The 16,526-nt window shown below is 42.6% G+C and overlaps 1 protein-coding gene across 1 annotated transcript in view; it reads left to right on the top strand.

Moving 5' to 3' along the window:
- NDUFS1 (NADH:ubiquinone oxidoreductase core subunit S1) overlaps window positions 1-16,526 on the top strand; it is a 1,309,138-nt gene that overhangs the window by 397,159 nt on the left and 895,453 nt on the right. The window contains exon 8 of the mRNA XM_044075860.1: window positions 11,530-11,715. Within this exon, the coding sequence (XP_043931795.1) occupies window positions 11,530-11,715 (186 nt within the window). The remainder of the gene's footprint in view (window positions 1-11,529; window positions 11,716-16,526) is intronic.

Here is a 16,526-nt window from a genome sequence, read left to right as displayed (position 1 = left end):
ACTGAAACCACGCTAAGGCCGACTACCGGTTCTTCGGTACTCAGCGAGGCGCCTACGCAGCCCCTGAGTACCGATGACACTACATTACCGGTGTCTTCAGTACCCGAGGTCGCAGGCTCCTCGGCCCCCATTCCTACTACAGATACAGACGCCACTCCTGGCGGGGAAACTCAGAATTTAGACAGGCCTGCCATTTCTCAAGGGGTCTTCAGGCCTTCCTCCTTCTCTATTAAAGCCTTCACTAAATCTAAAGCAGCCATGAAAACCAAAAATAAGGTTCCTCAGACCCCCTCTCAAGGCACCATGCCTAAAAAGCAGATGCTTAAAATGGCTGAGGATTTGATTACTCTTATCAGGGGTTCTCAACCCCCCTCTGACAAAAGGCCCAGATTAGAGGATGACTACCCTTCCTCAGATCAAGCTTCTATTACCTCAGAACTATCTGAGGACCAGGATTATGCCTATTCTCCATTCGAAGACTCTGATGCATAGGAGTCTATTCCCTCGGTCTCCCCCCCCCCCTGAGGACTTCTCTTTTGGGGAAACCCTGCATACATTGAGGGAACACTTTCACTGGGAAGGCCAAGATTACTCAGATTCCAAGAAAAGGCTCAGGGAATTTCTTCTGCTCCCTCAGCATAGGCCCCTGGCTATCCCTCCTGTTTTAGATATATTGGATGATGTGTACACAGAAGCCAGCCTTAATCCAGATTCTTTGCCTCCAGCTCCTGTTAAACCAGACCGGTATTACCGGGTTCCTGATTCTCACCAGTTCCTATATAAAAGCCATACTGCTGACCCAGAAACAATTTCACAGGGACCCAAGGGAATTAAGGCCTCTACTGCTAAAACCCCATTACCTTCAGAGAGAGATTCCAGAGCTTTAGAAAGTTGGGGGGAATAGGTGTACACTTCGGCCACTTTAACCATGTGGGCATTAAACTGTCAGTTCCATATGTTAAAGTATCAACAGTTTTTGATATCTCAGCTGAAAAGCAAGATGACACAGCCAGAGCAACCAGATTTAAGAGTTGCAGGATTTGTTGCATGGTGCAGAGCAAGTGGGTAAACATACCTTGCAGTGTGGTTTTGATGCTTTAGAGGCCTCATGCAGAGCTTCTGTTACGGGGTCTGTTATACGTAGGCATGCTTGGCTCAAAGAGCAAACCTTACCAGGTCATGTCAAAGCTAAATTATTAGATGCACCTCTTCAAAAAGATGTATTGTTTGGTGTTAAAGCTGAAGAGGTACTAAAGAAAATGGAGGAAACAGCGAAATCAATGCAAACAGTGAAAGATTTCCTGCAGGTACAACCTCCACGTTTCAGCAGAAACTGGCCTTCAAAAAATTGGTCCTTTCCAGCCACGGACAGACCTCAAAGGGGCAGATACAGACGCCCAAGGGGTAGAGAGCAACCTCAAGGATCTTTCAGAGCCAGACAGTAGCAAGCACCAACCCCAAGATGTGGAGAAGATAGATCGCAGTCTTTTAGAAAACAGACACAATGACTTCCCCCTACACCTGCCAAGCAAAGCTTTAATGGCAGCACCTTTGGGTGGAAAACTGGCATTATTCTCAAAAAATTGGCATATTGTTACAAAAGACAAATGGATTCTGGACATTATAGACAGAGGCTACAGGTTCCACTTTCACACCCTTCCAAAAATGAGAGGCATGGCAAACCTGCCACAAAATCAAAGGGCAGAGGCACAAAAACAAATTTCAGCTCTCATGGACATGAAAGCAATTCAAGAGGTACCTGCAAAAGAACAAGGTCAAGGGTTTTATTCCAGACTTTTCATGGTACCAAGGAAAGACAAAGATTGGAGACCTATCCATCCTAAACACATCTACAGGTGCCAAAATTCAAGATGCTCACATTACAGCAGCTTCTTCCCATGCTGGGCAAGGAGTCTTGGCTGGTAACATTGGACCTCAAGGAGGCATACCTGCATGCCCCTATCAGACAAGATTGCAGAAGATACCTCAGATTTCTTGCAGGTTCAACCCATTACCAATTCTCTGCATTGCCCTTTGGCTTATCTACTGCGCCCAGAGTGTTTAAGAAATGCCTGGCATCAGTAATCGCCTTCTGCAGACTACAAGGGATACAAATCTACCCATATCTGGACGACTGCGTGATCCAAGCGGACAGCAAGGACATACTACTGCAGCACCTGGCGTTTGTAATAAAACTGTTGAACTTCCTGGGATACACAGTCAACAAAAAGAAATCAAAACTAATACCCTCTCAACAAATAATTTTCCTGGGTGCCAGCTTGGATACAACCACCAAGATGGCCTACCTCACGCCAGACAAACAAGGGCAACTGTCTCAGTACTTCAGAAAAATGGCAACTTTCACCAGGCTAACTGCAAGGAAAGTCCTGCAGGCTCTGGGATTCATGGCATCTTGCATCCTACTAATCCCATGTGCAAAGCTGCATATGACGAAACTTCAGTGGTACCTAAAAAACTTATGGTCTCAACACAGCCACAGCTTGGAAGCAATTATACCACTCATTCCATGCCTTCAAAAGGAATTTTTGTGGTGGGCTCAAGCTTGCCAAAGAAACACAGGTCTTCCCTTCTGTGTACCTCAAGCAACTCAAATTATCACAACAGACTCCTCAGACTACGCCTGGGGAGCACACATGACAGATCAGTGCATTCAAGGAAAATGGACCCGAAAAGAGAAGCACCTTCACATCAACCAAAAGGTAATGCTAGCTGTGCAAAATGCTATTATGACCTTCAAAGACCTACTGCATCCAGGCCAGCTATTGATAAGGACAGATAACACCACAGTGATGTGGTACATAAACAAACAGGGGGAAACTCATTCATACCCCCTGTGCAGGCAAGCCATGACCCTATGGAACACAGCACTGGAATTGCAAATTCAACTACAGGCACAATTCCTGCCAGGGAAGGAAAACACACTGGCAGACAACCTAAGCAGAAATATGACAGATCCACACGAGTGGAAGTTGCATCCTCAAGTTTTCACAAAGATAACTCAGGCATTGGGACAGCCAGACATAGATCTCTTTGCTACCCACAGAAATTGCCAGTTGAAAAAATTTTGTTCAAGGACCTATCATCCAGAGGCCTGGAAAGTGGACGCACTTTCCTTCAATTGGGCTACATTGACAGTCTATGCCTTCCCGCCTCTTCCTCTGCTGCCCAAAGTTCTATTAAAAGCCAGAGCAGAGAGACCGAAAATGATTCTCATTGCTCCAGACTGGCCAAGACAACAGTGGTATCCGCTCCTGAAGAGCCTGACACATTCCCCACCATGGGTCCTACCTCTAGTCCCTCTTCTGTTGTCCCAGCACAACTACAAAACCCTTCACAGCCATCTCAAAACCCTAAATCTAGCTGCATGGAGAATTCCTTGATTTCCCAACAAATTCTCCTCTCCAAGGAGGTGTAGGATGTCAACTTGGAGGCCAGAAGACCTTCTACTAGAAAAGCCTACTCTGCCAAATGGAAACAATTTTGTGCCTGGAATCAAGAAAAGGGACAGAATCCTTGGGTAATAAATATACCTCAAATTTTATGGTACCTAGCTGAGATGTTAAACAATGGACTTTACTTCTCCTCCATCAAGATCCACGCTTCAGCCATTTCTGCACAATACAACCCAGATCCTCCTTTATTCTCTCATCCTCTCTTAAGGCAGTTCCTCAGAGGGGCAAAGAATATAAAACCCCCAAGGAAACTACCAGTCCCCGCTTGGGACCTCAACTTCATATTGGAAAAGCTGACCTTTCCTCCCTTCGAGCCAGCTTCTTCAACAGAGCTACAATACTTGTCATGGAAAACGGCCTTTCTTCTGGCTATCACCTCAGCACGCAGGGTTTCGGAGCTACAGGCCCTCATGGCTGTGCAACCATTCATCATTTTCCATCAGGACAGAGTTTCCTTACGAACCAACCCTACCTTTATGCCAAAGGTAGTATCCAGTGTAGCGTTGAATCAGACTATCCACTTGCCTACCTTTTATCCTAATCCACAAAACAAAGGGGAAAGATTACTACATTCCTTGGACATTCACAGACAACTTCGTTACTATTTGGACAGGACAAAGCCATTCAGGAAATCTGAGCAACTCTGTGTCCTATGCTGCAGGTGCTCAAGGAAAGGCTATTTTCAAACAGACAATTTCTAAATGGATAGCCCACTGCATACGCTTTTGTTACTCATTTCATGGAAAAACTGTGCCTGCATGCATCAGATCCCACTCCACCAGAGTCACAGCTACCTCTGCAGCCTTCCTCAGGGGGGGTCCCTACCAAGGACATTTTGGAAGCAGCCACCTGGAGTTCAGTGCACACTTTCTCCAAGCACTATCACCTCCCACTATACTCAAAATCTAGAGCAGACTTTGCCACAGCAGTCCTGCAGGGCATCCTAGCCCCTCCTAGTTTCACTTAGTGCCTACCACCCTTACTTAGCTTTGGGACTCTACCCATCTGTAATGACTGCAGCTGTATGCACGATGAACATAGTACAGTTTTGTACCTACCATAAATGTAGATGTTAGAGTGCTCATACAGCTGCAGTCCAGGTTTCCCTCCCTCCATCCCCTCTTAGGACAGGCCTTATGACAAACGACTTTTCATATAACCTTTTTGGGGTATTCTTTTATGGTGCATTTGCTTGCAACTACTGTTTTTGATTTATCAACATTGCATCTTTGCATAACCTTATGTTTGCCTTCCTTCTGGGGGCACCTGACATCTGGGGCAAGAAAAACTGAAGAAAATGGTGTCGGCTGCCTCTTTTATACCCCTGCCGCAGTGACGTCAGGGAAGAAGCAACGACAACCGACGCCGGACCTAGACTTTGGAATTCGGCCGACCGAGGACCGCCTGACAGCAGGATAACCCATTTGTAATGACTGCAGCTGTATGAGCACTCGAACATCTACATTTATGGTAGGTACAAAACTGTACTTTGTAGTATTCAATCCCACCCCCACCCCGTTTTTTTGGGGGGGGGGCATATTTATTTATTACACTGTTTTGGTATGCCTGGAAAAATTAAGCTTGATTCTTTCCTCCTGTTCTTGGGGTCTCTCTCTATGCGGCAGCCAATTTCTGAGTTTGGTACGTGCAGACGTCACAGATATAGCCAGCATCAGTTTATGACCCCTGCAATCAACGTTGCACATACCCCCGCTTCTAAAACTTTGGTATACTGTCCGGTGCTGCAGGCAGAAACTCCCTAAGGTTATGAATGCTGTAACATGGAAGAGAAGGACATCTATGGTTATGGTAAGTTCTTGCACAACTATTCTTTACTTCTGCTGTTTTGTAGTATGTTAAATTTAGATACATACGTTATTGGTATACTTATTTTATAGAGTAGTATAGATATTGACTAGTTTTTTTTTTTTTGGTACTGTGACAAGTCTTTTCTTCTGATGCTGGAAAAGTCTACAGGTTTTAATAAGTATTGCTCGTCTGGGCATAAGATCCCACCTTAAGGCCCACACTCTGTGTGTACTGCTTAGGACCTCTCATTTGCATGATATTTGCATCTTTTATGCTGCCTTTGTCGTAAGGGCTCTCCAGGGAAGAAAAGAAAAGTGTTTATACTAGAAGGGCTTCTTCCCCTGAGACAGGGTCTCTTCAGCTTCAGATTCGAAGGCAACCCTGTGCCTTTCATTTTACTGACAAGAAAAGAGAAATATTGAAGGAACGAGAGTGAGTCAGTGAAACAAAAGAAAGGAAAAGAGTAAGGCGAAACGGTCTGGAGGGGAAAAAAAAAGACAAGGGCAAGTTGATAAACCTAAGAAAAGGTCTCCAGATCAGTCTGCTGTTTCTGGTCCAGCACCTAAGATATCAAAGCAATTGGATCCTGTTGAATCCAGGATCCAAATTCCCTTCCTGAAAACATCTTTTCTCCAGGACCGATTAGCACTAGTCTTCAGTCCCTAATTCTTAAAAAGCTTCCATAGAGACCTAGATCAGTAGTTGCTTCTTTGAGGTTCAGTCGTTCCATTAGATACCTAACTGAATTGGATGCCAACGCTATGATGACAGTGTTTTTGAGGTCAAAGATTCAGCTGGGAGTCCTCCTGGCTCAATCTCAGAGATGAAATCAGACACTGGGCCATACTAGTTTCTCAGTCTCCCTTTTTGGAGCAAATCCATATGGAAACAAACCTTCCGTAATACCAGTGTCAGATCTGACTTATCCTTTGACATCTTCCCTCACTTTCTGGATGCCTGTGCGACTCCTCTCCTGAGTCTGTCAATGAGGACACCAACTTAGATGATGGAGAACTCACCAAGGTCCACTTAGAAATCTCCTTTGGAGACTTTCTGGAATTGATGAAATGGGGGGGGGGGGATACACCAAAGCTGCTTGTTCTGATGACTTAGTGCTTCAACTCATTACAGCTGAGTGCACCTCCAGGCATTTTTGCAGGTACCTCCTACTGCACCTCTAGGTGTCAAATATTGCTTGTTCATATTTGCATTAATAATTCCAAAGCCATGCTACATACAAGGTATTGGAATATTTTATCTTGAGGCATACATGATGGCAAACTGTTGTATTGATATTTGACCTCTGTTAATGAATATTTGTTAGAACTGTAAAGTGATACCGTCATTTTTAAAAAGGCTCAAGCCACACCCACTGGGAGTTGAAGGTATGCACTCAAAAGAGCTGTACTGGAGGGAATGAGTTAAACTTTTTGGGTCTGGCTCTACATTCTGGGTAGTCTCACCTCCTGATTTCTTAATTGATTTGGTCACCCAGAAGGCTTGGAAGGAATCTGTTGTGGCAGAGCCTATCCCAAAAAAGCTGGAGAAGATTCTAGTTGCCCTCAAAGATTAAAAAAAACATTAGGTTAGGGTTTCCTTTGTAGATGCTATGGTGGTAGCAGTAGCCACAAAAAAAGGACCTATCCAAAGAAAGTTACTCTGTCCACCCCCCAAACATGGAGCGTTGGACAGATTGCAAAAACAGACATGCGCTTCAGTGACATTTGCAAACAGAGCACTGAACCATCTAGCATAGTTGACATGGTTCCAAAGGAGCTTGATCAAGTAGCTTTCAAAGTCACTGTCTGGTAGCTTACCTATGAACGTCCAGAAAATCATGGAAGCCCAAATGTCTGCCCTGCAGTCCTCCTTGAATGTGGCCATAAGGCTGTTGTGTAATGCAGCAGATGGTACAGCAAGGGCAGCCAACACAGATATTACCATGCAGTGTCATGCCTGGATGCGGCTGTACGATTTCGTGGAAAGGTTTAAAATGTCCTTCATAAATGCCCCCTGTGATCGTTCCACCTTATTTGAACCAAAAGTAAAAGCGAACAGGACGTTAAGATCTTGTCTGCTGTAGGGATTTGTTTTTCTTCTCCTCAAAGATCCTTTTCCAGGAATCGGAGGAAGGAAAATGAGGTTCAAGAAATCCCAAGGTTTTCACCAGGACACTCCAGAGGAGGAGGATGGACAGGCAGTCCACAAAATCTAGGTTTCCGAGATCTGATCACAGAGAAACTTTATTAAGCATCCCTGAAGGTTTGCTTGACTGCTGCACTCTTTAGGCAGTTGGGGGGACACTTTTCCTTGCACCCTGTAGATTGGCAAACTAACTTTCGATCCTTTGGTGCTAAGGATCATCTCCAGAGATTATATAATGCCCTTTGTAGATTCCCCAAAAGCAAGACAGAAGATTCCCAGTACTCTACCCAATCAGTTGGAATCTGCAGCAACAGAGATTTCAAAGTTGCTTGACAAAAGTGTCATCCAGCTGGTCCCCCAGACCAGCTATTATCTGGAATCTACTCAAGGTTCTTATTAGTTCCAGAAAACACAGGAGACCTTAGACCAATATTGGATCTTGGCAGTCTAAATCAGTATGTCATACAGACAAAATTCCTGATGGTCAGGGTACAATCCATTCCATCTCTTTTGAGGAAGGATGATTGGAATGATTGGATGTGCTCTATCTATCTCCAGGATGCCTACTATCATATAAAGATCAGAGGTAAGCCAAGAGATTTCTCCATTTGTGGCTGGAAACCAATCGCCATCAGTTCAGAATGCTACATTCGGTCTTGCCACAGCCACTGGGTGTTTACGAGGGTAATGGCAGTCATAACAGCTTATCTCCAGCTACAAGGGATCCAGGTCTTCTTGTATTTAGATGATTGGGCTTCTAACTGCTACCTCCAAGCATCTACTATTTCAACACCAGTCACTCCTTATGTCCCTGGCAACTTACTTGAGAATATTAATTAACTTCAACAAAAACAAGTTATTCCCCATTCAAAGCATAGAATTTTTAGGCTGCCACATTGCTATGGTACATCAGATAGCAAAACATTCCCTGGCAAGAGTCAGATGTTTAAGATCTGTAGCCCTCCCAATTACTCAAACACTCTCAACCTCAAGCATGAATCCTTCGAAGATTCAAGACTAATGGCCTCCTCTCTAACTTTGGTTCTTTTGGCCAGATATCACATGATAGTTCTACAGTGGACACTAGCTGTATAATGGACACACAGATTTCAACCTCTTCACAACAGTATTCACCTAACACTGGTTTGCAGGGATCATGTATAGTGGTGGATTATGTCCCAGACAATTGTTTGGGGCATACCTTTCTATGGTCCTACTTCTAAAGTCACACTCACCGCAAACACTTCCCTTCTAGGGTTGGGGAGCATTTTGAAGGGAAGACCATTGAAGGGATGTGGTCATCAGTAGAGGCTAAACTTCACATAAATGTCTTGGAGTTGATGGCGTTACTCCTAATGCTGTACACTTTTCAGGACTTCCTAAGAGATGTGATCACCATCCACTTGGACAACATGTCAGTGGTTTGGTACATCAGCAAACAAAAGTACAACATGCCCATACCCTGTCTGCTGTGCAGCCATGAGAATTTGTCAGTGGGCTATATCTTTGAACTTTGTTAGCAATGCACATACCTAGGATGTCCAGTTTTCTGGCGGACAAATTGAGCAGAACTATTCTGTTGCCTCAAGTTTTCAACAGAACAGTGATAACAAATTTTCAGCTGCTGGGGCCAACCTTGCTACAACTTCTTTGCTTCATACCTCAACAACAAATGCAGAAGTTACTTCACCTTCATCTCTCCATAGGGATAGTCACAGAGAGATGCTGTAGTACATTTTTTGCCTTCAGGTCTCCTTTTTGCTTTTCTCCAATTCCTCTCATCACAAATTTCATTCAGAAAGCCATAGAGTACAAGACCAAAGTAATTCTCATTGCCCCTTTTTGGCCTTTCCAGGGTGTGGTTTCCCTTTCTTTGGCCTTTCCAGGGTGTGGTTTCCCTTTCTTTGGCCTCATCTTCTGCACCTATCATGGGTTCTGGATCCCATCCTGGATCTGCTCAGTCACTCATCTGGGTTATCTCTACTGGATCTCCTGGCGCTAAAACTCAACACATGGTTTCTGTAATTTTAACTATTTCCGGAGATGCCAGGCTTTTCTGCCCAGTTGTCCATATAATCTCTTCCTCTCAAAGGGACTCTATGAAGAAGATTTACAAAAGTAATTGGAGAAACTTTTTTTTTTCAATATGGGCTTCTGTAAAGGGGTTATACCTTTATCAGGCACTTTTACCTGAGATTTTGGTGTTTTTCAGAACTGTTATGGAAGGCTCTAGTTACTCTGCAATCAAAGTCCAGATAACCTCCATTTCAAATTTTCACATGAGACATAATAATGCTACTGCTTCTTTTAGTGACCAAGGCCTTCCATAGAGGAACTTTGTTATAGATACCCCCATTCATGATCTGGCCCCTCCTTGGGATTTTGCAGTTTTACTTCGGTCCCTAACTCAGAAGTCCTTTGAGCCCACAACTTCATTATATTTAGTTTCTTTCATGAAAGACTGTCTTCTTTGGTTGCCATTACATCAACAAAATGTTTCATTACAAGCACTTTCATGCAAACCTCCATTCCTTGTTTTTCATAAGAACAGTGCATCACTGAGGACAAACCCATTTTTTTTCTCTCTAAGGTAGCTTTGGAATCTAACCTGAACCAACAAAGTGATTTGCCAGTATTTTTCCACTTTGCTAACAAAGGAGAATATACCAAACCTACTCCCTAGAAGCTCTCTTTACCCTAGCGAATGCTGACATCTGTGTGGTCAGTGAGACATGTCTTAAAGCCGCAGAGAGCACACCAACATTGCAAGGTTATAATTCCTTCCACAAGTTTAGGCCACCTACTTCACAGGCAGGGACTAAAGGTAGAAGTGTCATCTATTTACATCAAAAATAAATATACTTCAAGGCTGGTCAAACAGGGCAATGCACTTAAGCTGCTCCATGTTCAAATCACCATAGATAAAATCCAGTACCACTTCTTTGCAAGCTGTAGGTCCCCCTCTGACCCAGGAAAACCCATTCCATGTATTTAAACTTGTTAGAAACACTAACCATCCAACCCAATACCATATTCATGGCTGACTTTAATTACCCGCTATTAACTGGGAATCATGTACAACACCAAACATACATGTGCAGTATACATAAACAGAAACTCCCTAGACCAGATAGTACACCAACCAGGGGTGCAGCCATACTGGATCTTGTACTCGCCTCAATATTTTTACACTTCCACAAGACCCCTCCGATTATCGTAATGTCCTAAGTTAGAACAATTTAAGGGAAACTTCAGAACGTCTGCAGTTATTTAGCTTAGAAAAGTGATAATCACACAATCTTTCTCATTAGTTTAGGCAACAATGAAGGGGGCCAAGGGTTTTGTTGGATTTATGTCTTGTTATGAAAAACAGTCATACAAAGTGAAAAAGATAGCTGCTAAAAGAAGAAATCTGAGATAAAAGATACAAAGGCAAGCAGGAGTAGGCTATTAGCAAGCATAATGACTTCCAAATGAGTTTCTTTTTGCTGTATTATTTGTGAAATAGTTAAAAGAAAATGTAATTGTGAATTATTTGCATCAATAAAATTGTCAAAGTTGTAAAAAGTATACTTTTTCTGGTGTGCCTTTGCATTATGACTTTTAGGAGATAATTGTCAACTGGCATTAGCTAGTTATATATTACGTTGAAGGGATTCTGTATTTTCATCCATTTTTGAGTCTTCAGTCTCCTCCTTGGGGCTGGACTAAACTAAAATTTAAAAAAAATTATGTTTAGCATTCATACAAAACTGTTTTAGCACTTCGGAAGTTTGTGCCTTGGAAGATGCAAAGAGAGGGTATTCATTTGATCAGTATTGCATTATCCTTAACTTTGAGTTGTATCCTGATGTAATAGCTGAACAGCTAAGTCGGGATGTAACAGTTGGACAGCTTCCAAAGCTTAAGGGGACCTTCCATGCACTCAAACTAATAACCTGAAAAATGTTGTTTATTCCTTACATGCTCGTAGGTAAAATGCTTATTTTATGCCACTGTAAAGAACTTTGGATTCTGTTTTCCTGATGGTGATGGTTATTTAACAGCGAATAGTAAATCTGAGTAGGTTGCTTACAAAGGTCAATTCTTATGTATTTTTCAGGTTTGCCAGTGAAGTAGCTGGTGTGGATGACATGGGTACAACGGGGAGAGGAAGTGATATGCAGGTTGGCACATACATCGAGAAGATGTTTATGTCAGAGTTATCAGGAAACATAATCGATCTTTGCCCAGTAGGTGCTCTTACTTCCAAGCCTTATGCCTTCACTGCTAGACCTTGGGAAACGAGGTAAGTTAAGTTGTTGATGCTGCAAATCACAGAAATTCACTTTAAGATTTGAGTGAAATTATTAAATTTTGTATGGAACTAGATCAGAGTAGGCACATTTGTAGTAAGTCTCTTAAAAATGAACTTCTGAGACTGAGGTTTCTGAGTTTTATCAAAACAAAGCTCCCTGCCCCAGTAGTAAATATTTTTTATTTTATTTAATTTTTTGTTTAATTTTTTAATGCTTTTGACTTTCTTGTAGGAGAGGCACAATGGTATAGCAGTTAGCTTTGCTGCCTCACAGCTCATGTTTCTTAAGTTGGATTCATATCTGCAGTTTCTAGTGTGTGAAATCACGCTTCTTCCCATTGTATCCATATTGGTTTCTGATGCTGATCCAGTTTCCTTCCACATCTGGAAGGCATGCCATTGGGTAGATTGCTAGCATGTCTAAGAGTAATTAATTGCTTGAGTGTATGTTTAAATATACTGCTGTAGTAGATTGGTGTTTCATTTTAGTTAGGAATGGTACTGTACCTTATCCACATTGCTTGCTAGGATAGGGGTTCAGTTCCCCAATGTCTTTGTATAGACTAAGGTCGATAGTGCTGTTATTTTTTCTCCAATTTCTTTCTACAGTACTTGGAAGTATTTTTGCTATACATGAATGAAACTTAATGAATGTGTTTTCTTCTTTAAAATCAAGTTAATTATTCACTTATTGTAAAAAAAATCATTTTTATTAGACTTTCATCAAAGTTTTAACATTCCCATAAATACTGAAAACTGAACATGAGATGTCTGTTGTCACATTCTCTCCAGGGGATGTTCAGATCACTTTAATGATGCCTTTTGGTGGCCATATGGATGACAGTAAAGCTTTCAGTAAAATGGTCAGAATCCCCAGTGTCCTCTTCCACCCTCAAATCATGTGAAACAGCAGAGAGCAATTTGTTAAACTTTTTAAAGCATTTATTTTTCTGCCAAATGAATTTAACAAAACAGTTTGGCAGATAACTAACTGCTTTACAAGTGTGAGGCAATTTTTCTGTTAAATATTTAAGGTGTGCTAACTTAATGATGTCATTACATTGTGACTGACACACTAATTAATTGAGAGTATGCCAGTATTTGTAGGAATTTTAAGTTATTTTTGATGAAAGCCTAATACAATGTTTTTCTTTTTACAATGAAGTGGTGATTCCCACAGGTATGCAATCAGGAGAATAGCAAGTCTTTCTGTTATATCTGTTCGCCAGTTTGAAGTTGACCTTTTAAATTATAGTATTGCGTACTGTAGTGTCTTAGCCTTTTGGCTAAGATAGTGTTGTGCTGTATGAAAAGACTGATTTTAAAAAATGCCTCAGGGCATAAACTGTAAGGGTGGAAGCTTGCACATTTTGTTTTGAAAGAAGTCCTGGGATGGATTCCATTAAATGCAATTGAATTTGTGAAAGATGCTTCTCATCATACAGAGAAGTTAGATAATATCTTACAGTATAGTACATTCATGAGGTTTGGAATGCAACAGAAAGCCCAGTGGAAAAGCTTTGGTTTATTAAATCATTCAACGTAGAATGTTGCATTTGATGCTTAGTTTTTAGCTTTATTATTTTTTAAGTACATTTCTAGTCCATAGCTTTTTTCCTTCACAGTTTGAGGTACGTTGATAGTTGTCATAAACCGAGATTGCATGATCAGCATATCTGCACATGCAAGCAAGATAAGCTCTCTTCCAATCCACTAACGGCATCCCAAAACTGAATGAAACACATGGGCTCTGATCCTGTAAGCGAAGGCTTGATGGGGGGGGGGTGCCGCGCCACGCCGCCACAAAAACATGTCCTTCCCATATCACTGTTGAAGAATTCCTAACGTAAGAAATCTCTTGCGAAGGATAACCCATCATCCAGCCAGTATACCAAAGCCTTTAGTATTTACAGGCATCATATGTATGCTTGCCACACAAGACGTAGGGCATAAAGGTGATGTGCAGATGCACACTCTTAAGAACTACTTTGCAAAAGTTTGAATGCCATCATTGAACATCTGTCTTAATGCCTTTCTTCTGTTACTTACAAGCTGTTTTTCAGATGTGTCTGCTGAGGTTCTTAGTCTTTTTGCTTTTATTTGTTAGTTTGTTGGTTTCATATCCTCTAGAAAGAGAAAATGTCAGATGCTCGTGTTTCACTGTTGCAGTCATTACATTTGGGTAATTTGCTGGCAGGTTGCCCTCATTCGGCCTGAATATCAAAGTCTTGGGTCCTGCGTCGGTTGCTGTCTCCTCTTCCATGTCGTCAGGGGTAGAAAACATGCAGCCAACGCCATTTTCTTCAGTCTTTCTTGCCGTGCGATGCCCAAAGCAGAAGCAGTTTGCAAGTGCTGGTCGGCCGACTCCTGAAATTTTTGCATTCGAATTTCAGAACCGAAGTCTTCAATTAAAGCTAAGTACCCCATTGGGGAAACTTTTTCTTGCTTCTTACCGATGTCAGTAAAAGTTAATAATTACATTACTTGTGGGAAGCAAATACCTTATAAGGATTTTCATTTGTACTGTATTCCTTGCCTAGGCCCAGATCATAACGTGCCTTCTGTCAGTTTTGTGCTAGATTTAACCAACGCACTGTTAAGCGTCGGTATATCTTTGCTTCAAAATATTTTGGAAACAGATTTAATTACCCTGAAATGTCGTCTGATAGTAATCCGACTATCAGAGTTCACAAAAAATGCAAAGAAAAGGACAGACCGTCGAGGTCCAAAACAAACGACGAAGCTTCTCCTAAGCCAGTCACTGGTTCGCCGATACTCAGTGAGGTGCTTTCGCAGCCCCTGATACCTGCTACTTTCGAGTCGCAGGCCTCTACCGAGACCCATGTGGAGTCTGGCATGCCGCAGATTCTCAGAGTATTGTACCTGCGGATGTCTCTCCCTCGGAAGCCTTAGAAGTTGCTTTTGTCTTTGTTTTTGAAGCTGGTGGTTTTATATAGAAATGTTGAGACCTGAAAACACCCTCAGAAGCCAGTGCCTGCACAGAGGCTAAAAAAACGAAGCATGAGCCATGTGCTCAGGCCTCTATGCCTAAAAAACAGACCATCAAAATGGCTGAAGACTTAATTACCTTGATCAGGGGTTCCTAGTCCCCCCCCCCCCCCCGATAAGAGGCCTAGGCAAGAAACTGATTATGAATCTTCAGATCAGGTTTCTATTTCTTCTGATTCCTCTTCTGATCAGGAATTTTCTACACCACCCTACGAGGATTCAGATGCAGAGGAATCCATCCCATCTGAATCTCCTCCTGAGGATTATTCTTTTGGAGAAACCTTGCATATATTAAGGGAACATTTTCAGTGGGAGAGTCAGGATTTCTCGGAATCAAAAAAGAGGCTTAGGGATTTTCTTCTTCCTCAGCATAGGCATTTGGCTATACCTCCTGTATTAGATGTTGATGTGTTTTCGGAATCCAGCATGGCTCCTGATTCTCTACCTCCTGCTCCTAGTAAGCCAGACAGATATTACAGGGTTCCTGACTCCCACAAATTTTATAGGTTCATAGGTTGGTACTAGGCTATCAGCCCTAGGGCCTATACAAGCCTAGCCATGACAATTCCCTGGCTATTTCTTCCACATTATTTACTTTCCTGGACCCCTGTCTAGGCAGGGCGACTGACGCATTCCCTGGGGTGAATTTCCTTTCTCCCATCCAATCGTCAAGGTCAGGAACCTATCCCTCCAGCATGTTTTGTTTATTGTGATGACAAGGTTTAGATCCCTGGAGCGTGTAGCTCTGAGGGATTGGGATTTCTTTAAGTGTAGCATGTCCAACAACTCTGGGTTTGACATGGCCTTGTATGTTAAGCAGAGATCGCCTCGGAGTAGACGATATGCAACAGAGTATAGCTGGAGTTTTTTAAGGCGGTCAGCGTAGGGCATCTGCTTTAGGCCTGTGATTCTTTTAGTGAGGTATTTCTGAGGCCTTTCCAGTTGTTGCAGATGTCTTGAGAGGTACATACCAAATGGGGCATTGTATTCTATAATGGGTCTAATGAGGGATGAGTACAGTGGGACAATGACCTCCTTTTTTCTGGATGAAAAGCCCTTCATGATGAGGTGTGCCACATAGAAGGATTTCCTGACTGTTGTGGCGATGTGGTTATCAAAGGTGAGACCACTGTCCACCTGTGTCCCTAAGTCTCTTATCACACTTTGTGTTTAGTGTACTGCCACCTATATTGTAATTCATGGATACATGTTTTTTCCCAAAGGGGATAACAATACATTTCTTGACATTGAGCTTGAGCCCATGGCTCTGGCACCAAGCATCTGTTTCTGTAAGGCCCTTTTGTAGAGTATCCACATCATTTGGGGATTCAATAATGGCTCCCAGTTTGCAGTCATCTGCAAACTTTGTTAGCCAGAGTCCCTTAGTGTTGACCTGTACTTCAGAGAAGTAGATGCCAAACAAGAGCGGCCCCAGGACTGAACCCTGAGGTACTCCACTTGTCACTTGTCTGGAGCTGGATTTGGAGTCGGCTACTTTTACAGTGTGGGTTCTATCAGTAAGCCATTTAGCAACCCATTGGGTGACATAGGTATTAATGCCCAACTTAGTAAGTTTATCTATGATTCCAGAGTGGGGGATGGTGTCAAAGGCCTTGGCAAGGTCTAGATAGGCTGTGTGGACCACCTTACCCTTGTCCATGGCTCTGGAGACTGATTCAAAGAAGTCAATCAGGTTCAGGAGACAAGATCGACCCTTCACAAACCCAAACTGGGTGGGGTCCAGTGTTTGAAGGTTGCCAATGTCTTTGTTTATAAGTTCCATGATAATACGC

This window comes from Protopterus annectens, chromosome 6.part1 (assembly GCF_019279795.1).
Source record: "Protopterus annectens isolate FY-2018-M chromosome 6.part1, PAN1.0, whole genome shotgun sequence".
NCBI classification, from domain to species: Eukaryota; Metazoa; Chordata; order Ceratodontiformes; family Protopteridae; genus Protopterus; species Protopterus annectens.
This window is presented reverse-complemented; position numbering and strand designations above follow the sequence as displayed.